Source organism: Microtus oregoni, unplaced genomic scaffold, assembly GCF_018167655.1.
Source record: "Microtus oregoni isolate MIOR12 unplaced genomic scaffold, Mior012 000015F_ref0000493, whole genome shotgun sequence".
In the NCBI taxonomy this organism is placed as follows: Eukaryota; Metazoa; Chordata; class Mammalia; order Rodentia; family Cricetidae; genus Microtus; species Microtus oregoni.
Window position 1 is genome coordinate 3,112,940 of NW_024543074.1, and position 23,397 is coordinate 3,136,336.

A 23,397-nucleotide genomic window follows, 5' to 3' on the forward strand; every position below is an offset into this window, starting at 1 on the left:
CATAATTGTCGAGGAATCAATCATAAAATTATCAATGAATCTATTATTTAGTATACGAAACATTGATCATAGTCAATATTTTGTCAAACCATTTTTTACCCATTTCAAAAATATATGAAGAACTCAGGAAATTAGTTATTAAAAATTAATCCAATAAAAATATTTGTTACAGACCCAAACTGAAAATTCTCAACAGATGAACTTAAAAATGACTGAGAGACACCTAAAAAATGTTTCCTTTAGCCCTCAGAGAAATGTAAACCAAAACTCTGAGATTTTACCTTATCCTCGTAGAAATGACCAAGATTAAAAATTATTGCTAACAATTTATGCTTAAGAAAATGTGGGTAAAGAAAAAACTCCATTGCTGGAAGTGTAAACTGACACAGCCATCTTTGGATCACACATCGTATTGAAAAACCTGAACAAACCAGACTCTCCCGGAAGTGTAAACTGACACAGCCATCTTTGGATCACACATCGTATTGAAAAACCTGAACAAACCAGACTCTCCCGGAAGTGTAAACTGACACAGCCATCTTTGGATTACACATCGTACTGAAAAACCTGAACAAACCAGACTCTCCCAGCAGGAAGAGAAGAAATCCAGGACTAGCCTGTACAGCGACCCTGCACCAGGAACTAGCTGAAGACAAAGTTAGACTGCAATCCTGATAATAATCCCGAGAAACAGGGAGTTTCTGCCTTGTGATTATCAGCTTGCTGTGTTTTAGGAACTAGCCCAAGAGAAAGCCAGACCATTGAGAATAACTTGAGAAACAGGGAGTTTCCCCCTGCAGGTACTACTGTTTTAGGAACTAGCTGATTACGACCCTGGGAGTGGTCCCGAGGCAGGGAGTTGTATTCCTGTGACCACCATCGGATTTTTGGAATTTATGACCCTCCCTGACCATAGGGCTGTGGCCTCTTTTCTTAAAAATTCTTTCTCCCGGTCACTCGGGGTCGAACTCCTCCCCTGCCAACCAAAGCCGCGAGAGCAACCTCAGTAAGGAGGGCCTTTGGCAAGCCATGGGGGGAGGTGCGCCATCCCGAGACCTGAGTGAGAGTCTCCCCAGCACTGAGGGACCCCCATTATGTCTATATTTTTAAAATTAGGCAAATATCTACCTCAGAACTTAGCAATACCCCCTTTGGGCCTAAATATAAAGTTGTTTAACCATAGGAATTTGTGTTCAGCCTTGCTTGGAGGCGTGGCTGAGCAGAGCGGCTGGGCCCGACCGTTCAAGCTGGTGAGCCTTACCAGGGTCCTGCTGCGCTTCTATGCCCTGAGGCCCACGCTGGGAGTGGCCTAGCGTTCTAGCCTTGTTGGTCCTCAAGGCAGGTCCCGTGTTTGTAGCTTTGCAGACCCTCAGTGCTGCTAGGCCTTGGAGCCGCAGCTGTTCACATTCTACAAAATCCGGAGGCCTCGGTAACTCGAACCATAAGAATATAATTCCCTTCCTTAGCATATTTTGTTCAGCGGCAAAATCCAGATCTCTACCAAGCCTATCACAGGATGACACATTAAGATTGCCAGAGGCGGCAAACCAAGGTGCCACTGTGTCACCTTCAGCTAAAAACCTCTCCAAAGCGCTCCATAACAGCACGTTAAGAGCTAGAAAAATCAGGTGTGATGTTGAAGCGCCCATTCTAAACTCCCATTCTTAAACCGTCTACTTTGGTTGTGGCCCTCATTTTAAACCGTCCGCTTTGGTCGCGGCCCTATTACCTCCACTCTCCCTTTTTCTACCGGCGAGAGCAGAAAACCTGCTTTTTGTTGCGGATCCCCAATCTTTACCTTGAGGATTATTTGGTGCACCCGCTGACTGCAATCAGCATACTTGGAAAGACTTACCGACGTCACCACTCTGAGTGGTGTTGAGTTCTGAATCCTCTTCGGCCCCTCGCCTGGTGACCGAAGTTCCCGGGGTTTCGGCACCAGCTGCGGCGAACTTCTCGACCAGCGAGAAAGAACAACCACCACACGAGGATTCTTTTCAGATCACGCTTTACTGGAGTGCCCTTGGTTGAGGGGAGCAGGAAGCTAAGGGGCAGGAAACTAGGGGCAGGAGACGAGGGGCAGGAAGCGAGAGGCAGGAAACGAGAGAGAGCCAAGAGCACTAAAGCAGCTGCTTATATAGGGAATTGGCACACGGGTCGCCCTGTAATTGGCTGCCACCATCAGCTGACACCAGACTGCATCGGGATAGGCCCAAGGACCCTTATCTACCATGCATGCGGGAAGCGGGGGACACGCAGCTCCCAAAGGCAGAGCCAAATATGGAGTTGTTTATTTCCAACAAGACAGGATGTCGGCGCCATCTTGTAATGGCGATCCTGTCCAGCTCACTACAGTAAAGGATGGCCTACAGCCAATCACCAGGCAGGGCAGAGGGAGCACAGGAACAAACAGAATGTTTTAGTTGGCTGACCAGAAACTGTCCTCAAGATGAACCCCAGGAGCAGGGGTAGACCCAGGCCCTAGAAAGGATAAATGTCCTGGTGACAAGAATTCCAATCCTCAAGCAGGTTGAGAAACTTGTCAGAGAGAAATGTCCCAAATCACAGAGGAGAGGTGTCCTTTTCTACACAGTGAGGAACCTGGAGGGGAAGGAACCAACCCTAACACACCTGTGTGGCTTTCATAGCGATAGCAGGCTCCCACAGCCAGCAAGCCCACAGAGAGACAAAGCAGGCAGCTAGAGGCTGACACTCACCTAGGAGATGAGAGAGAGAGCTGGTGGAGGCAGTGACAGCACCTGTCCACATCCTGGGTTCCAGAAGGTTGTAGCAGGCTCCCAGAGCCTGGCATCACTGTGGAGAAGCATAGCAGGTCAAGGCAAGAAGCCGCTGAAGAGGCAAACTCTAGAATTTGGAGTCAAATCTGGAGGATGACAGAAGCCAGCAGAAACAAAGGATCCAATATATACCTTTGGAGAGACGAATCAGCAGCAGGTTCGGCTAGGAGGCAGGGGCCTCTTGACAAGGGCTTTATTTATGTCAACCCGGAAGGTTTCAGCATCAGATATATAAAGTGAGGACAAGACCATTCCAAGGTATGGTTGAGAGGAAGGTTTTTATTGTAGCTTCGAGGGAGAGTACAGCCAGAGGCACTTGGAAGAGTCCAGAGCGCATGACAGATTAGTAAATTAAACGTAGCCGGCAGACTGGACTTGGTGGGTGGGTGGGTTGGTGGGTGGGTGGGTGGGGACGACCGAGAGAAAAGGAGCAAGAGAGGGGACTAAGAGAGAAAGACAAAAGAGAAACCAAGAGCCAAGTGCGTGCAGAGCTAAAAAAACGGCAGGGTTATAAGGGACTGAGAAAGTGAGGGACGGAATCCATGACTGGAGAAGTTTAGGATAGGGGGTGGGGTGAGAAAAACTGAGAAGAACCACAGGTAGTTGTGAAACGAAGGAAGCCTGGGAACCAGCATGCACTTTGGCGTGCTAATAGGCACCGCAGAGAGTCACCTGTCAATACCCAGAAATAAATACCCACCATGAAAAGAGGGAAATAAAGAAGCAAAAACCAAACCAAAACAAACAAACAAGCAAACAAACAAAAAACCTATGGTGGACTTGAAATGAGGAAAAAAAAGATTTTGGTCGTTTTTTGAGTTATTTGTATATTCTATAGTAATCCTGTCAGGTGTACCGCTTGGCAAAAACTGCCCCCATTCTGTAGGCTGTATTTTGACCTGTAACTAAGAGAGAGCTTGAATTCTGGTTCTCCTGCCTCTACCATCCAAGTGCCAGGGTGTACTCCACCGTGGGCACCTGGTTTTGCTTACTTGAAATTTGAATGAAATTCATGCAGTAGCAATACAGAAGCATGCATGGGCAGCCCGTATTTGGCAGCTCTGGCTTTCGTGGTCTAAGTTGACGAGGACGACTGACCAGGTCTCCTCGAGTTTTGCATACTTAGGATTGTATTGTTTTTAACCTTACTTCCTTTTTGCGAGGCGGCACGGTATGAAATGCATACTGCCCGTTCACAGAGGGCCCGTGCGATCCTGTCTATCCTGTCTCAGCGAAACTAGTCGTAGGCATGCAATTTGGCTAGGTCAGAGCGAAAACAGTACAATCCCATTAGAGAAGGGCCCAAGGAAAACCACCCCCAACGGCTTCTAAAAGGGTTTCACAAATGCAAATGCGGAACAATTTCGTGAGAAATTCACTTAAAAAAAAAAAAACAACCAAGCACAAAGGCATCATGTGATCGGATAGGTCCTTGCAAGAGGGACTGGACTACCGCTGCCGCTTTGCTTTCCTTACTTTCCTGGGGTCTTAGGACGATTTGCGGTTGAGTGTTGGGGGGAAAGGTGGACGTAGGGCAAAGGCCGAATTAGGTAGGGCGAGCTGAAATTCGAACTGTGAAAAGACAGGTAGGGGCAGAGGTGACCAGGAGATCTAGGAGTGGGCTACGAGGCTTTCTCCGTAGGGTGGACAGAAATGCTTGATGAGCCGAGGAGGCAGCAGAGGAGGCAGCAAAAGAGGCCTAATTTCGGGAGAAATGCGGGGGAGGGGGAGGGAGAGCGCGTTGGAACTCTCCAGCACCGCGCACGCAGGTAACAACCAAGCAGAGCAAGGATCCGCCCCGCAGCGGGGAGGATACCCTGGAGCTTCTGATGGGGGGGATGGGAGGGGGAGTGGGAACACTGGGACTTGGCCCAACTTCACCTAGTTCTAGTCTATCCCCTGGAGTTTGGGGGAAATGCTGAATCCACGCAATTTCCCGAAGAAAGACCTGCCCACCAAGGAGTTGTAGTGGTCTGGCTTGGGGGTAAGCAGAGGTGGCTTGCTTGAATTTTTAGCCCTGAACCTAAGGGACATAAAATACACCCAAAGTGAGTTGAGGTCCGGTTACTCTGCTTACAGTTTGGTTACCCTCACCTTGGCTCAATTTCTTCATCTACAGCAAGCCTCAAAACTGTCCTTGGGAGATATTGTAGTTTATAAAGAAACGAGCTCGCAACTCTTCTAGTAGGAAAGGCTGGGGTGGTGGTAGCTGCAAGGACCATCTAGTTCCTGGAGCATGAGACCCTGTCGCCTCACAGTCACAATGGACCAACCCAAATAATGACAAAACTATTGGAGAGCAGCTGGGACGCCAGGCAAGGTCTTAGCACCTGGGCGGGGGCTGTGGGATGTGGGCGGGTACGGTCCTGCAGCTTTTTCCTCCAGCTTCTGTCGGGACCCGCCCTGGGCAGTCGGCAGAGAGGTGGCCGGAGAAATCGGCGATGACTTCCAGCTAGTGAGTGTCCCCGGCCCGAGGAACACGGGCGCGCAAGGCTGGGGAGGAACAGGTGCGGGTGGAGCCCTGGGAGTACTCGCGTGGGCGGCAGCATCTCTCGCGCCCGCCGTGCGCGTGCAGCCTCGGATGGAGACCCCCCTCCCCCCACCAGCCCCCTTTCTCGGCGGCTGCGCCCGCGCAAACGCGGAACCAGTTTTCTAGTGGGAAAATCTGACCTGGAGGTTGTTTCACAAGAACACGCCGTGGGCACGTCTGAGCGTGGGGTCGTGCCTTGGGGGTGCCGGCCGCACAGCTAGAAGCCCTGAAGCGCTGAGCAGAGACTAGGCGCGTACCTGATTGAGTTCCGGGATCCAGCGGTAGGATGAACGTTTATAACGCCAAGCTCGGGAGCCTTGGGCCCCCGAGTCCTATACAGAGAGTTCCATAGTCGTCCTCGCAGACCCAACGGTTTCAGAATGTTGGGTCTGGGGTGCGGTGTTGAGCTGTACCTTAAAGAGTCTGTACCACTGCGCCGCACGCCCCCCTCAAGAGGCTGAAAGGTTGACTTAATAGTGAAGGCGGGAGAAAATGTACTTGGACGACGTGTTCGATTAATTTTTACAAAGTACATGGCAGGATGAGGTTGTGTCCTGGCGGTGGTGGCGCAGGCTTTTAATTCCAGCACTTGGGAGATAGAAGGAAGCGGGTGTTTGTAAATTCGAGCTTAGACTGATTTACAGAATGAGTTTCAGGACAGCCAGGAATGCGCAGAGAAACCCTGTCTCAAGAAAAAGAAAACAACAACAAAAAATGTGACTTAGAAATGAATGTTGTGCGTTGTTTTCACACACACACACACACACACACACACACCCCAAAGATTATTTTCTCTGTATTTTTTTTTTTTCCAAACACAAAGTCAGTTAAGGGAGATGTAGCTCAGTTGACGGAGTGCTTGCCTGACACTCCAGAAGCCTTGGGCGCAATCCCAACTACTTGAAAAGCAGAGAGCCACAATTTTGAGGCTAGATGGAGGGTCTGTGTAGTGGTATGGTGCTTTCCTGCTATGCACCAGTACTCGGGATCATTTCTTTTGCTTTCTTTCTTTTTCTTTTTTTTTTTTTAAAGATTTATTTATTTATTATGTATGCAGTGTTCTGCCCTAAGAGGGCACCAGATCTCATTACTGATGTTTGTGAGCCACCGTGTGGTTGCTGGGAATTGAACTCAGGACCTCTGAAAAAGCAGCCAGTGCTCTTCACCTCTGAGCCATCCTTTTTAAAGCACATGCTTGTTCCACAAAGGATGCAGGGAGTGAGGGGAGGAAGGCAGAGCTTTCGTGTATCCTTGCGCACTTCTAAGGACTTCAGGAACTCCAGGGTCCTTCAACATTCTTCCTAACTTCCTGCCTGAGGGAAGAAGCAGAGATGCCAAGGCTCCTTCCACAAGATCAGTCAACAGGAACCATGCCAGTGGATTTGAGGTTGGCACATTTTGGCAAACTTCGTTTTTCTTTCACTTATGAAAAGCTAGAATTTTTGCCTCTTAGCTCTACAATATTAATCCATGCTGTTTGCTGTTTCTCTGTTTCTACTGCTTGATGCTGGCCAGCATGGTCCTGGGGAAACCAGCATCTCTTCTAGCCTCTGAAATGGGATAGTTCCCCTCAACACACCCTACCAACTCAGGGAGCGATTACTGTCCCATAAACCACACTGAATGCGTGTTAACTTCTACATTCATTTCCAAAGCCAGTAAGATTATGCCCATCTGTAGCAATTCCAGCAGCTCAAGGGCATTTTTCTTTTTTGCTACATTATGAGTTTGAGGCCAGCCTGGGCTACATGAGACCCTGTCTCCAAAGGGGGTTAAAAGTCCAGTTCATTCTATACCCTAAGGAGCATTTAGGAGTGAGCTCCAGGATTATATTTCTCTGTAAGCGGATAGAAAAGCCTGATGCCCAGGGGAGGATAAAGGACACCAACGTGGGGCGTCACTGTTCCCCCATGCAGCATACATTTGGGGCACATCAGCTGTGCCCTCCCATCTCCCAGCAGTGTTCCTAACAAGGTCTGAGAAGAGTGAACTACTGACATCTCCACTTTACAGCTGGGGAAACGAGGGAGAAAGCTGTCCAAGGGCCATGCTGGCAGGAGCTGACTGGAGTTTAGCTCAATCCAATGGATTTTGAGTATTTGGGACATTTATTCATTTGACAAATTGTCGGAAACTGGAGAGTTGATTCAGTTGTTAAAAACACACAATGCTCTTGCCGAGGCCCTGTGTTGATTCCCAGCACTAATGTCTAGCAGGCCCTAAGGGTAAGCCTTGCAGCTCGGATGGGAATTTGTTCTGGCAGCTGGGAGCCAAGGAATACCGCATAGAAGCTCACAACCCTGCTCCAGGGAGAGGTTTCCCAATGTAACAGCTCTGCTCTGGTAGGGGAGGGTTTCCCCAGCGAAGTTTTTACAGTTCTGCTCTGCCCCCCCCCCAGCGAAGTAAGAAGGTCTCACCTAACCCTCATTCAAGAGGCTTATTGGGAGGGAAGAATCCAGGAGAGCAGCTGCCTCTGCCAGGGTGGGGAAGGCAGCAGCCAGTGGAACAGGTGCAGGGCTTATATAGGGCTTCTCAGGGGCGGAGTTTTTCCAGGGAAAAGGTTTTGAGGGTGGGAATTGGTCAGATTTTAGTCTCGTGAGCTCAGATTGGCTAGATCTCACGGTCAGGGATTGGTTGGTTTTCTGCTTAGTTGATCAGGGACAGATTTGGCTCTGGTTTTAGGGCCAAAGTATGTTTCTTTCACTGGCCCTTTTAAACCTTTTGACCCTAATTTCGGGACCAGGGCATATTTCTTCCACTTCTATGGCCAACATGTGTTTCTTTGGCACTGGTTTCAGGCAGGGTCAGGGTGTGTTTCTTTGGTTCTGGGTTCAGGGCTAAAATATTTCTTTCCCTGGCTCTGGTTTCAGGGCCAGGGTGGGTTTCTTTGGCTGGCCCTTTTACCCTACACTAAGCATTTGTGACTTTAGCTCTAAAAGGTCTGAAACCTACACAATTGCACATGCACACACACGCACACTTACTTAAAAAAAAAATCTTAAAACTTATCCAGACGTTGCATGGTTCCTACTAGTCCTGGAAAACAAAAGTCCCAATCTCTCTCTCTCTCTCTCTCTCTTCAAGACAGGGTTTCTCTGTAGCTTTGGAGCCTGTCCTGGAACTCTTGTAGCCCAGGCTGGTCTCGAACTTGTGCATGTCTGAGGATGGCTTTTGTCTGCAGGGCATGCACAAAGGGGCATCTTCCTTCTACCTTGTTGGTTGTGTGGGGTCAAATTCATGTCATCAGGGTAGCAAGCACCTTTAAATGTGGACCTGCTTAGCCATCCTGCCAGCTCCTTCCCCCCCACTTTGCTGCCTTCCTTCCTTTCTAATTCTGAGATGCGGTTTCATGTAGCCCAGGTTGGCTTTGAACTCACTATGTAGCCAAAGATGACCTGAATGCTGGATCCTCCCACCTCTGTAGAACTAGGATTGAAAGCATGTACCACTGTGGCCAGTTTATGCTGGCTGATTATTATTTGTTTATCAAGACAGGGTTTCTCTGTGCATCCCTGGCTGTCCTGGAACTCATCACTTTGTAGACCAGGCTGGCCTCAAACTCAGAGATTTGCCTGCCTCTGTCACCCGAGTGCTGGGATTAAAGGCGTGCACTTCCTCCACTACCCTGGCTGCATTCAGCTTTTTATGTGGGTTCTGGGGTCAAACTCAGGTCACCAGGTTTTACCAGCTGTGCCTTCTTACTAGTTTTCCTTTCATTTTAGAGCAGCCAAAAAGTTAGACTTTCTGAAGATTTTCAAAGTGTGTGAGATGTGTGTGCAGTAAAGGGTTAACTGAAGGCCAGGGATGTAGCTCAGTGGTAGAGTCTGTGTCCAGTTTGCACGAGGGCCTGAGGTCATGCTTTATAGTACCAAGGGTGGGGGGACTTGGTGAGCTAAGATGTTTGATTCAGACTTAATATTACACTTCCCAGGAAGTTTTTGGTGGTGTTGGGTATTGACCCCCATTGACCCCCAGCCCTTTAGGAATATTCAGTGTATGCTCTACTACTGAGCCACAGCTTCACCCCACACCTAAAACAAAGCCCAAACCAAAAACCCAAGAAACACACACACCATATTATACTTGGCAGTTGGCTCTGTTTTGATATTTTAGGTTTTTGTTTGTTTGTTGTTGCTATTTGCTTTTTCGAGACAGGGTTTCTCTGTGTAGCCCTGGCCGTCCTGGAACTCGCTCTGTAGACCAGGCTGGCCCCGAAATCTGAGATCTGCCTGTGTCTTCCTGAGGTTAAAGGCGTGCGGCAGTAGCACCTTTTGTTTGTTCTTTGAGACACAGTTTATGTAACTCTGGGAGTTCAAACTCGCTTTGTAGCCCAGGCTGGCCTGGTCCTTCTGCCTCATGGTATTTTCAGTCTTAAGCATCGGTTAAAAACCTTAGGTTTCATCTTCAGAAATCATTGCTGTTTCACATCTGCTTGTAGGGAAGTAGCCACACCAGGGAAAAGGTTTCACAAGTTCCTGAGCGACACTGGCTTTTACCTAACAACCAGAATCCTACAGTCCAGGCTGAGCTCATCTCTCGATAGATGGGCAGCCTGAGACCTAACACTGAACATCCCAGTTACCCAGCTGTGAGTTCTTCCGATGAAATGCCACATCAAGGGAAGTTTTCAAAGCTACGGTGCTCACCTGAAGCTCCTGAATGTCATTAAAACACAGAAGTAAGCAATGGCACAGAAAAGCCTCTTGGTGCAAAAATTAAAAATCCCCCAAATTAAATGCAACAAAAGGGCCTGTGGAATGGCTCCATGATCTAAGGCGCTTGCACTGTAAGCCTGGCAGACCTAGGTTTGATCCCAGGAACCGCAGAAAGGTGTAGAGAGAGAACCAACTGCATAAAGCTGTCCTCTGATCTACGCACTTGCCTGGTGTGTATGCCCCACCCCATCACGCCACTGAGCCTGTGCATACACACAGACACACATAAGCACACACACACACACACACACACACACACACCAAGCCAGGCGTGGGGGCACACTTCTTTAATCCCAACATTCAGAAGGCAGAGACAGGAAGATCTCTGAGTCTAAGGTTAGCCTGGGCTATGTAGAGAGTTTTAGGACAGCCAGAGCAACATAGGGGACCCTGTCTCAAACAAAAAAACAACAGAACATACAAAGCAGCAACAACAAACCCCCAAAAGCTGTTGTTTACTTGGGGTATATACTGTTGCTTGACAAATTGTGAACTAAAGCCAAGACTGTTTAAAGATACTTACAAATTCACCAAACTTGTCAGAGCTGGGGGGCGAGTTGAATTCCAGTGTCACAATCAATATAATCAATTAACCAATCAATCATAAACCTAGATGTTCTCAGAACATTTATTTATTTTTCTTTGTAGCCTAGGCTGGCCTGGAATTTACTTCCTATCCTTGACTAGCCTCAAACTCTCCTTCCTCAGCCTCTTGAGTTCTGGGATTACAGGTATGCCCTGACACACTCGGATTTAAACATATTTTAATGAAAACATTCACTGTAATTAGTCTAAGGCTTGAGTAAGGCTCCAGTATCCACTTCCTAGCTGATTCCTGTGCCCTTTGGCTAGAGGTTGTAGATCCTCTTCGGGTGGGACTGCCAGCTCCCCATATGGAAGAGTGAAGTTAATTATAGATAAAAGGGAGAGCATGGCCAGAGGCAGAGACATTTGGGAGAATCCAGAGTGACCATGACCAGACTAAGTAAGCCATGTGAGGGAAGGAGTAGGAAGTGTAGGTGGTTTTCCTGTCCAAGCCACCTGCTCCCAAATAACTGACTCAGAGATTTAATATAAATTATAAATGCACTGCCAATAGCTCAGGCTTATTACTAACTAGCTCTTACAGTTTAACCCATTTCTATTAATCTGTGTGATGCCCTGAGGCTTGTGACTTTTACCTCTATCACATTTTGTGTGTCCAACTCGTTCTCTGCCTGGCTTGCAACTCCTCTGACTCTGCCCTTCCTCATCCCATCATCCCCAGTTTGCCTTTCCCACTTAACTTTATCCTGTTCAACTATTGGCCAGTCAGCTTGTTTATTAAACCAACCATAGCAACATATATTCACACGTATCTGTAACCTTTTCTGTCTGCATGAGCAAAAACTCAAAACCTGTCATGTAGCATGCTGTCAGAGCTTGCATTGGCAGCTTAAGCCTGAAGGCACCAGCTGGGGGATGCCTCTCTGTACTGCTGCTTATGTGAGAGACTGCAGCAACCCACTATGCAGCTTAGCTCATGGTGTACTGGCAGCTGCCAGGAGATGTGTCTCTGTACCATGACCAGCATGAGAGACACGAGACTAGGAAGCTGAGTTTAACTCCGTTTTTATGTATTTAGAACCTTTTTAAAAGCTTCTTCAGGTCATATGTGGATCTTTGGCAGATGACGGGTGCCATTTGTAGGTGGAGTTTTCCTGTCCCAACTACTGCTTCCCAAATAACTGATTAGGAGACTTAATATAAATGATAGATGCTCAGCCAATAGCTCAGGCTTGTTATTAACTAGCTCTTACAACTTAACTCATTACTATTAATCTCTGTGCTGCCCCGAAGCTTGTGGCTTTTACCTCTATCCCATTTTGTATGTCCAACTTGTTCTCAGTTTGACTTTTCCGCTTAACTTTTTCCTGTTCAGCTATTGGCCAGTCAGCTTGTTTATTAAACCAATCACAGCGATATATATATACAGACACTGTGTACAGAAGGATTATTCCATAGCATAGCACAGTGGAGAGAGGAGGGGAGAGAAGAAAGGAGCCAGACCAAGAGACCAGGAGGGTAAGGGGTAGATGAAAGAGTAACCAAAATGGTTGGATTTGTGTGTCTGTCTGTCTGTCTCTGAGTGTGTGTAAAAGAGAGAGAAAGACTGTAGAGATTCTTATTATGTAAAACAATCTGTGAGGATAAGCAATACGTGCTTATTAATTTCACTTTAAGTCTTTGAACTTAGATCCCCATAAGAGAGTCTCGGGTGACCACTTTCTCTTTCGTCCCTTTGTCTCATCTCAGAAGTAACCTGACTGTGAAGTGATAGTTGCCCCCCACCGCACCCTGGGGATCTGACGTGACCCGGGAGGACAGACGTCAGAAAGCTGTCTCTGTCTTACTGGTTGCACTTTAGTGTACTCAGAGACAGACAGACAGACACACACACACAGAGAACAAATGGGTTCTTCAGGATTCAGAAATATAAGGAGGGAGAAAGAGCTAACCCAAGTATACTGGGTCTTTTGGGAGCAACTGAAGAGAGAAAAAAGAAAAATCTCATCACCCTGTGTTTTTGAGCTCAAAGACCAGCAATGCCCATGGCCTTTCCCTGGGTAAAGATGCTTAGGTCTGTTATAAACTTATACATGCAGATGCGGGTTTGTACTTGTAAGTTCATGTATACACACATGTTATTTATACATACGTGTTATTTATTAAAATTGATGTTTCCATCTGAAAAAAAAATGGTTGGATTATATAGGGAAGGGCATCCCAGCCCCTGGATTGTAGAAATTTATGGTAGGAAGTGGAGTATGCCCTCCTGGAGGGCCATGCTACAGGTAGGGACTAAGGGATCCTGGGAGACCTGGATTCCAGCATCTGCTTTGATATGTTAAGCAGGCACTTCAGTCTAAGGACTTCCTCCTCAGAGCAAATCATCCGAGACTGCCACCAAGACCAAAACCTCCGTGACTTTTACTACCTAATTGCAGAAATTGCAAAGGTTATGTGTGTGTTTGCTGATGAGAAAAGCCAAAGTGAGAAAGGACTACACAAAACTGTGGCTAACTCGAGGCGCAGACCAGCAGGAGCTACTTTGGACGACCTGTTACCACAGTGAGCGGAGGAGTTAGCTTGTCTTTGATGCAACCACTTGATAACCACATCCTGGTTCCTGGAAGAACCATAAGCAGACTGCTGACCTTGATGACTGGCTGTTCCTGCCTTTAAAACCCTTTTCTGAGCCCCAAACAACTGGACAAGGGCAACCAAGTCTTGGGAATCTTCATCCCAAGCAGTTCCGATCCTGATCCAAATCTCAGATCCTTTGCATGCAGGTCAGGATCCTCTCACGTCTGTTTCTGTCTCTTTCCCTTGCTGTGCAATAGGCTTCTTTCACTTCCACACCCACCTGTTGTCTGTGAACTAGTGTGAGACATGACCCAGTGCTGACCTCTGGCGTTAGGAGTGCTGGTGACTTGATTACTTTACACCAATGCCAAGCCCACCTGAGTCTACTAACCAGACGCCCTTGAGCTCCAGGTAAACGCTCCTTTCTCCATAGGATGTAAGATTTTTCCCCCCTACAAGGCAAATCTTTTTTAAAAAAAATTTATTTATTCATTATGTATACAGTGTTCTGCAGGCCAGAAGAGGACACCAGATCTTATTACAGATGGTTGTGAGCCACCATGTGGTTGCTGGGAATTGAACTCAGGACCTCTGGAACAGTAGGCAGTGCTCTTAACCGCTGAGCCATCTCTTCAGTCCAGGATGTAATTTTTTTATCTATTAGTTGTGTGTTTGAGTGTGTGTGCATGTGTACACAGGCCTGCAAGCTCCAGGGTGTGCACACACCATCTCGGGACAGCTTTCCACCTGGTTTTTGAGACAGGGCATCTCCTGTTTCTGTTGCTGCACAGAACACTCCGGGTCAGTTGTGTAATGGTTTAAGTAAAACACTGCAGGTCCCTGAGTGGTGGCAGGCAGTGGGCAGCTGGTCCCAAGATCATGGCAGGCCACGAAGGCAGCTGGATCCCAGGCAGGAAGCGGTGTGACAGGTGATAGGCATGCCATGCAGAGTGAAGTTGGATATTTATTTAGTGGGTTATGGAAAGGAAGAGGAGAAGGGGGAAGAACACACAGAGAGAAACAGAAGGGGGAAGGGGTGAAGTGGGGAGAAGGAAGAGACAGAAGCTGCCTCTGAGAGACAGAGAAAGAGAGAGAGGGATACCACTGGAAGCTGATCAGCTTGCCTCAGTGGGGGAGGGAGTGGGCTTGTCTTGTCTCTTAAAGGGACAGCACAGACCATTACAAGTTGACCCTTGTACCTTCTACTGAATCCCCGTCTCCACTTCCCATCTTGCTTTAGAAGCCCTGGAGTTAGAGATGCGAGCCGTGACACGTGACTTTTTATGTGAGTTACAGGGTTGAACACAAGTCGTCCGGCTTGCAGAGCAAACATTCCTACTTGGGACCCCATAGAATTTGTTTTCAAAGTAGAGATGGAACTTATTAGGGAAACATCCTAACACAGATTTAAGCACACAGTGAAAATGGGGGCTTGTTTGTTTGTTTTTACAGTTTATTCTGTGCTGCATCTAATTCCACATTGTAAGTTCTCATTCTTTGAGGGCTTCTTTTCCTCCTGTCAGGGACTAGCCTCGACAAAAATATCCTTTTCCCGGGTAAGGGCGTGGGGATTTATAAATATAGAAAAGAATATTAAGACACAAGTGAAAGCAATAAAACTGAGAAACATAGGATAATATTGGGAGGGAGTTCCAGTGAGTACTGAATATTCTCCCGCGTTTAATTTCCAACTGCTTAAAATACCCCTGACCCCAAACCGTAGGAGTAAGACAAAAGACTGCATTACCACGAACAGACCAATTGAAGGTCACGGGCTTCATTCACAGTTAAACGTTCTGTTGCTAGAACAAAAACAAGTCACCCTGTATGCAAACCACTCCCTGGGTGGAACCCTAACTCATTTTCATAAAGGGACCCAGAACTTAGTTGGATCCTTACATTTTTGTCTGAGGTAGGAACAGCTCTATTCCTGGAGCACAAAGGCTGGCAATTAGCCACACTTGTTGACAATAACCTTGAGCAAGCAGAACTTCACTGCCTAGGTGGGGCCTTTGTTTGAAGCACAACAACCTTGAAGGAATTAGTGGAAAGTTCCAAACTCTCTGACCTTTGGTCAGCACCACCTTCCGGCTTTGGGCAGTGAGGTTCAACTTCACGAGGCAGGGAGCTCCTGTATGGGTCAGTCTGCCCCTGAGTTCTGTCAGTAGGGAAGACAGCTTAACACAGCCTGGATGGGTGCGTTTGCTGTCCTAGGAATCTGTACCCGGCCTTGAAGCTCAGCTGTGTTGTCTGTTTTCTTAAAGATTACTTTATGCTTATGTGTATACATGCCTCCTGCATGCATGTATGTGTGCCCCATGCACACCTGGTGGCAGTGGAGGCCAGAAGACTCCCCTGGAAATGTAGTTATAGACAGTTCTGGGCCATCAGATAGGTACTGGGAAATTAACATGGGTCCTCTATGAGAACAGGTGCTCCAACCCTCCAACCATGAGAACAGGTGCTCCACCCTTCCAGCCATGAGAACAGGTGCTCCAACCCACCAACCATGAAGACAGGTGCTCCAACCATGAGAACAGGTGCTCCAGCCATGAGAACAGGTGCTCCAACCCTCCAACCATGAGGACAGGTGCTCCAACCATGAGGACAGGTGCTCCAACTCTCCAACCATGAGGTCGTCTTAACAGCCGTTAGGTTCTTTTTTTTTAATTTTTAAAAATTATTTTAAAATTTGTGTGTTGCCCCGGCCTGCAGGTAAGTCAACGGAGACCCCAGAGGGGGAGTGAGAATGGGATGGGACAAGACACACAAGAGATGGAGACATGGCAGGATTCTGATCAAGTCTTGTTTATTCAAGGGAATAATCCAGGTAAATAGAGGGTAAGGGAAAGGAGGAAGTTCTCCTTGTGTACATGGGTAACTAAACAACTTGCTCAGCAACCTAACCATGGTCTAATGGACAGGTGGAAAGTCCATAACTATATCATGCAGAATGTTCAGAACACAGGAACAATGGAGCAATAACTCATTGCAGAGTTAGTATTTGACAGATCAGAACAGCAGAAGCCAAGTGCAACAGAGTGGGTGAAACTGATCTAGGGAGCAGTAAGTCTCCCACAGTGTGTGTGTGTGTGTGTGTGTGTGTGTGTGTGTGTGTCTGTGTATGTGTGTCTCTCTCTCTGTGCATGTCTGTATGTATCTGTGTGTATCTGTGTGTCTGTCTCTGTGTGTCTCTGTGTGTGTGTGTCTGTGTGTATCTGTGTGTCTGTCTCTGTGTGTGTATGTCTGTATGTATCTGTGTGTGCATGTGAGTACAGGAACCAGTAGAGCCCAGAGGAGACACTAGATCTTTTGGAGCTGGAGTTACAGGTGATTGATGCAGGGATATAAATTCAGGTCCTCTGCAAGAGCAGTCTGAGCGCTTGACCTCTGAACCAGCTCCTCCCACCCAATCTGAGTTCTTTTGTTTGTTTGTTTGTTTGGTTTTCAAGACAGGGTTTCTCTGTATAGTCCTGGCTGTCCTAGAACTCGCTCTGTAGACCAGGATGGCCTCCAGCTCACAGAGATCCACCTGCCTCTGCCTCCCGAGTGCTGGGATTAAAGGTGTGTGCTACCCACCGCCTAGCCTATCTGTTCTTAAGCATCTGCTGAAACCAGGGAACTTTTTGTGGGTTCTTGGTCTTGCTGACAAATGAATTTTTAAATCGACTCAGAAGGAAACTAAAGGCTGTTTTATTAGCGTTTGAGAGAAAATCAACAGAGCAGGAAAGTTATAGATCTTAGCAGCTTCTAGGAAAAGAACAGTGGGCAGAAAGAAAGAAGCTTGTGTTTTGGGATGTAGGATCCAGGAGAGCAGGCATGTTCAGCAGTAGAGGTTTAGAGGAAGTCCAGGCATTGGCAGAAGAGCTTCTGGACATTTCCTTAACGCGTCTTTAAGGGAATCAACTTTTGGGAGGAGGGGAGTCTCTAGCCAGGTGGTTGACAGGCCTGGTCGTATTAACAATTAGGGAAAGGAACAATGGTGCCCAATGTTCTGATCTTTGCAGTAGATCAGAATGCCAGATCTCCAGCCAAGGCCCAAGATAGAATTCAGGTTTCATTCTTTTTATTGGGAGAAAGTAAGTTAATGGGGCTCAGTGGAGCCTTAATACCCAATCCCTTTAATTTGGTTGTTTAAATGCTAAAGAGGAGCCGGGCGGTGGTGGCTCAAGCCTTTAATCCCAGCACTCGGGAGGCAGAGGCAGGCGGATCTCTGTGAGTTCGAGGCCAGCCTGACTACTGAGCAAGTTCCAGGACAGGCTCCAAAGCTACAGAGAAACCCTGTCTCGAAAAACAAAACAAAAAACAAACAAACAAAAAATCCTAAGGAGGGCAAAGCTGAAACTGAATCTTCCTATTCTAGGGTTGCCATAGAAACAGGAGGTGGAGCCAAAGCTGATGATGAGAGAAGGGTTCATCTTCACTGGCCCCCAAGCCTGCCAATGCTTGTCCAACACCCAACACTGCGGCAGAAATCATCACTCCTTTTGGACCCTGTCTTCCGCAGCTGTTGGGCTGTCACGTGCACTACCCACGTTTCCATATTAATGCCGGAGTGGCTGTCGTTTTCTGTGTCAGACTCTTGGTGGTTTTGTGGTTGTGCATACTTGTTTCCTTCTGGGACGATGTGAGCGAAAGTCTCTTCACCCCACATAGCACACCTATACACACACCAATGACAGATGGAAGTGTGATGCCGCCAAAGCCCAGCCAGCCAGACCAATGAGTGAGGGGTACTGACAGACAGACCAATGAGTGAGGGGCACTTACAGACAGACCAATGAGTGAGGGGTCTCTGACAGAGCAGGAAGGAGGGGTTACTTGAGGTGCATGGGGGGGGGGATCGCAGCTGCATCAGTACAAGGTTGCACCCTATTGTAGATGATGCCCGGATGGGAGCTGCACTGTGGAGCCCCATGGAGCCCCATTTCCATTCAGTCAGCTATCCTATGTGCTCTAGAATCTTCCAGGATCACACTTGACACTGAGCGAGAGCAGGACGTAATGGCCGCCGTCCCAGCAGACGGGCCTGTGACCCTCCTTGGACCCCTTCTACCAGCCAAAGAACCTCTGCGCCAGAATACGTCCAGAGGAAGAGTGTCCTGGCAGTGTCCTTGACGGTAGCACCAGTTTTACAGACAGGCACTCCAACTGGAGTAGCACGCCTTTAATACTGGCACTCTGGGAGGCAGAAGCAGGCCATTCTCTGTGAATCTGAACTAGCCACGATACACATAGAGAGTCCCAGGCCAGCCAGGGCTCATAGGAAAACATTGTCTCAGAACAGAAAAGAAGTGGTGACTTTCCTTTTTAATTTTTGAGGTGTGTGTGTGTGTGTGTCACTAATTCTGCTCTGCTGGCCAGAAACTCAAGAGATCTTTCTGCCTCTGCTTTGGGAGCGCTGGGATTAAATTCGCCATCACACCTGGACGGAGAATGACGAAGTTTCTCAGGTTACCTCAGACTGCTTCCAGGGAGAGTCGCTTTAATTATTACTATTGTTTGCTATTTTCCCCGTTGTCTTAGATTTTATGTGTGCGTGGAAGAGGGGAGGATCCACTTTTTAAACCACCGTCAGTGATATGACGGTGTGCACGGTGTGGTCTATCCCAGCACTCAGGAAGCAGAAGCAGGAGGATCTCCAACTTGGAGGGCAGCCTGGGCTACAGAGTGAGTTCCAGGACAGCCAGGGCTACTCAGAGAAACCCTGTCTCAAAAAACAAACAAAATTTGTGAATAAATAATCAGGCTGTAGGAAAACCTCTAAGGCGTTTACTTCCTTAATGATGATGTTAGCGGGCCCAGTCTATTGTGGGTGGGGCCATCCCTGGGCCGGTAGTTCTGGGTTCTATAAGAAAGCAGATAAGCAAGCCATGTGAAGCAAGTCAGTAAGCAATACCACTTGATGGCCTCTGCATCAGCTCCTGCCTCCAGGTTCCTGTTCTGTTTGAGTTCCTATCCTGACTTTCTTTGAAGATGGACAGAGATACGGGACTATGAACCAGATAAGCCCTTCCCTCCCCAGCTTGCTTTTGGTTTTATCATAGTAGTAGTAACCCTAACTAAGACACCGGCTTCACTTCAGAAATGTCTTTCACTATGCAGGTATTTTTTTAAAGTTCTGATATACATTTCAACATTCCATCTCTGCCACTACAGGTGTTTCTGTACAGTCATGACTCAGGAGAGGACGTTGATGACAAAGGGCACAAAAATCCTCTTAGGGGCTGGAGAGATGGTTCAGCGATTAAAAGCCCATGCTGCTTTGGTAGAAGACAAGTCCAGTTCCAAGTACCCATGGTGGGTGGCTCACAGCTGCCTGTAACTCCAGCGCCAGGGGGTTCCGGTACCCTCATCCGGACTCTGTGGGCACCCACATTCACAGACACTCATAGACACACACAAATATATATACACACAATTAAAAAAATTAGTCTTAAAGATGGGTTTCTAAAGCAGAAGGCAAATCACGCTTATTTCTGTGGTGTGTACACACACAGGTTGACACGGACATGACAGCTGGGAGGGGGAATTAGAATAATCAAAATGCTCCTTATACCTGCACGAACTTGTCAAAGGGAAAATGTAATAAAAGTTAGGCAAAGTTGGAAAACGTAGTAACAGTAATAATGATAAATTACCTCCCTGTGTAGGAACAAGAGGAAGCAGGGCTCAGGCTTCAGTCATTGCCAATTTTTCTGCTCATTTCAAAAGCCAACTGTGTCAGTAGCATAGGAAACGGAGGGACACAATGTCACCCCCCCACACACACACATGGCCTCCCTGGGGCCTTATTTTGGCATTGGACTAGGGAGGCAGAGGCAGGCGGATCTCCATGAGTTCCAGGACAGACTGTTCTGCAAAAAGAATTCCAGGGCCGGGCGGTGGTGGCGCACGCCTTTAATCCCAGCACTCGGGAGGCCGAGGCAGGCAGATCTCTGTGAGTTCGAGGCCAGCCTGGTCTACAAGAGCTAGTTCCAGGACAGGAACCAAAAGCTACGGAGAAACCCTGTCTCGAAAAATAAAAAAAAAAAAAAAAAAAAGAATTCCAGGGCAGCCAGCGTTATTACTCAGAGAGACTGATTCACAACTGTATGTAACTCTACTCACCTTCTTCTGGCCTCTATGGGCGTAAGATAATGCATGTGGTACACAGACATACATGCTGGCAAAATATGCATACATAGAAGATAAAATAAAAATAAAAAATTTAGCAGAGCGGTGGTGGTGCACACCTTTACTCCCAGCACCCAGGAGGCAGAGGGAGGCAGATCTCTGTGAGTTCAAGGCTAACCTGGTTCTACAGAGAGAGTTCTGGGATGGCCAGTGCTACATAGAGAGACCCTGTCTCAAAACTAACAAAAAAAGAATGCCCCCATAGGCTCATAGATTTGAATACTTGGTCACCAGAGGGTGGCACTATTTCAAAAGATTAGGAGGTGTGACCTTGCTGGAGGAAGTGTGTCACTGGGGGTGGCCTTTGAGCTTTCAAAAGCCCACACCAATGGCAGAATCTCTCAGGCAGTGAATCAGGTTGTCAGCTTCCACTCCAGTACCTGCCTGCATGCCGCCATGCTTCCTGCCGTGGTGATAAGGGTTACCCTGGTCATGGTGTCGCTTCACACCAACACAACACTGACCAAAACAAAATGGAAGTCTTATAAGGTGTCAGACGGGGAAGCAAACCTCAGACATGAGAACGAAAACCCCGTGCAGATTGACTTATCAGCCTGGGTCAGACTTGGAGTCTACTGGCAGGCGGTTTATTGGCAGCGTCCTGAAAACAGTCCGATTTGGGGAAAGGTTTCCAGGCAGCAGTCGGTCCAATTCCAGGTGCACAAGGAAGCTTAAGCTGTGAATAGGTAGGGGTAGGGGCCCTTTTACAAATGAAATGCTTTTTTTTTTTTTTTTTCGAGACAGGGTTTCTCTGTAGCTTTGGAGCCTGTCCTGGAACTAAGCTCTTGTAGACCAGGCTGGCCTTGAACCCACAGAGATCCACCTGCCTCTGCCTCACGAATGCTGGGATTAGAGGTGTGTGCCATTACCGCCCAGCGAAATGTTTTCTTAAGAGTTTCTGACATCACGGCGTCTATTCCTGGCAATAAAATCCTACCTGAGCCAGGCACATCCTTAATCCCAGCCCTCCCAGTACTCTGGGAGGCAGGGCAAGATCTTTGAGTTCAAGGCCAACCTATCTGTAGCCTGAGTTCCTTAACGGCCAGGGCTACATAGAGAAACCCTGTCTTGAAAAACTACACACACAAAACCAAAACCCAACCAAACAAAAACCCTAAATGAGTTAGTTTGTGGAAGTATTTCCAGGAAAGATTAGGCCGGAGGGTTCCCTTCTCCCTTGGAAGAGGGTCACAACACAAACAAGATCTACTCTGATGTAGGTGGTACTGTCCCTAGGGCTTGAGGCAACAAAAAGTAAAAAATGAGAAAACCAGAGTTCTGGCTTTTCCCCTTCCCAACTTCCTGTTTTGCTGCGACTTGAGGAACCTCCTTGGGCCCCCTTTGCATGACTGACTGAACTTCTAAAACCACGAGGCCAAGTGAGCCCACTTCCGATGGTTATGCAAACCAGTTAATCACCTGGACACACACGAGGCTGGTGCGTGAGCTTCTGTGCCTCCCCCACCCCCACCCCCACCCCCTTTGAGATTATTTTGTCCATCCCCTAATTTGGAATTTTCCCGGGTCCTGCTGTTGTCACTTTCCTCCCTCTCTGATTCTGAGTTTTCCTTAGAAACACTTTTCACATGGCTGTCCCGGAACTCACTCTGTAGACCAGGCTGGCCTCGAACTCTGCCTGCCTCTGCCTCCTGAGAGCTGGGATTAAAGGTGTGTGCCACCACCACCCAGCCACTTCTCATCTTTAAGAGAGCCTCTCGTTGGCCTGGAGCTCACCATTAAGCTAGACTGACTTGCCAGTGAGCCCCCAAGATCCTCCGTTGTTTTCCAGATTGTTTTGGAGTTACAAGCATGTACCAACATACCCAACTTTAAAAAATTAATTATTAATCCAAGAATGGTGGCACCCTCCTTTAGTCCCAGCGTGAGAAGCAGATGCAGGCAGACGTCTACGTATTCAAGGCTAGAATGATCTACACAATGAACTCCAGGCCAGTCAGAGCTATATGGTGAGATCCTGTCTCAAACAAAACAAACAAAATGAATTAGTATTCATATTATTGAGTGTGTGTGTGTGTGTGTGTGAATGTGTATGAGCAAATGCTGTGGCTCCGGTGTGGATGTCAGAGGTGCTGCTCCGGTTCTTCCCCTGTGGGTTCTGGGACTCGAGTCCTCAAGCTTACACAGCAGCCATCTTACCTGCCAAGCTGTCTACCAGGCCGTGTAGTGCCCCCCACCCCCCCCCAGCTTCTGACGTGGGTCCCGGAGACTGAACTCAGGTCCCTGTGTGTGGCTTCGCTGACTAACCTATCTTCCCAGCTCCTTAAAACCAAACATTTTAAAATGTATTTTGCTTTTCCTGTGTGTTCTGTGTGTGTCCTGCCAGCTCCAGAACTCTGTGGCTCCTCAAGCTGTTGCTCGTGATCCTGGGACTTGCCGTTGTTCTGTTTATGTTCCGAAGTGTGCCTCTGCAAGCAGTGTTCAGCACATTCGAGCCCCAGATCCTGAAGCCTGCGCCGGGTGGCCAGGTGCTGAAGCTTCTACCTGAGAAGCACCTGAGGAACCTCTTTACCTACGATGGCATCTGGTGAGACTCTGGGTGCCCTGGCCTCTTTTGTTGTCTCCTTCGATGTCTCTTCCTAGCGTTTCCGTGGAGCCCTAGGCCTCATGGGCAGTTCTGAACAGCTGCTGATTGCCAAAGTGACTCTCAGAGACCAGGCATGGTCTGTGGGATCTGGGCTATATCCTCTACGACATCCAGAAACCATACAATCTCACGGGGAAGATGCTGCCTCTTGGTGTCTGCCCTGGTGGGACTTACTGCCAACTGAAGCCTGTGGTTCTTGGGTTGAAAGAAGCTAGATGGAGGGGGTAAATCAAGAGAGGGCCGTGGTGCACTCAGGAGAATGAGGCAGGAGGTTTGCCATGGGTTCAAGGCCAGTCTGTGCCAAATAGACAAGATCTTGTCTTAAAAGGGAGAAGGAAAAGAAGAAAGAGAGGGCAAGGGGGCTCTTCAGTCCTTCTCATCCTCCTTCCGACCTCCTTCAATCTGTCTCTGCAAGGGGTCACTGTTGGGTGGTTCCAGGGTGTAAAC

At 47.9% G+C, this 23,397-nt stretch overlaps 1 protein-coding gene across 2 annotated transcripts in view; it reads left to right on the forward strand.

Annotated features, from left to right (window-relative positions):
- Positions 1–5,207: 5,207 nt before the first annotated feature.
- Positions 5,208–23,397, forward strand: part of B4galnt2 (beta-1,4-N-acetyl-galactosaminyltransferase 2) — a 43,096-nt gene continuing 24,906 nt past the window's right edge. The window contains exons 1-2 of one of the 2 annotated variants that reach the window (XM_041664889.1): positions 5,208–5,253; positions 22,690–22,890. In XM_041664889.1, coding sequence (XP_041520823.1) covers positions 5,240–5,253; positions 22,690–22,890 — 215 coding nt within the window. In that variant the 5' untranslated portion in view covers positions 5,208–5,239. Of the gene's footprint in view, positions 5,306–22,689; positions 22,891–23,397 lie in introns of both variants that reach the window. The other variant, XM_041664890.1, reaches the window with a different exon arrangement.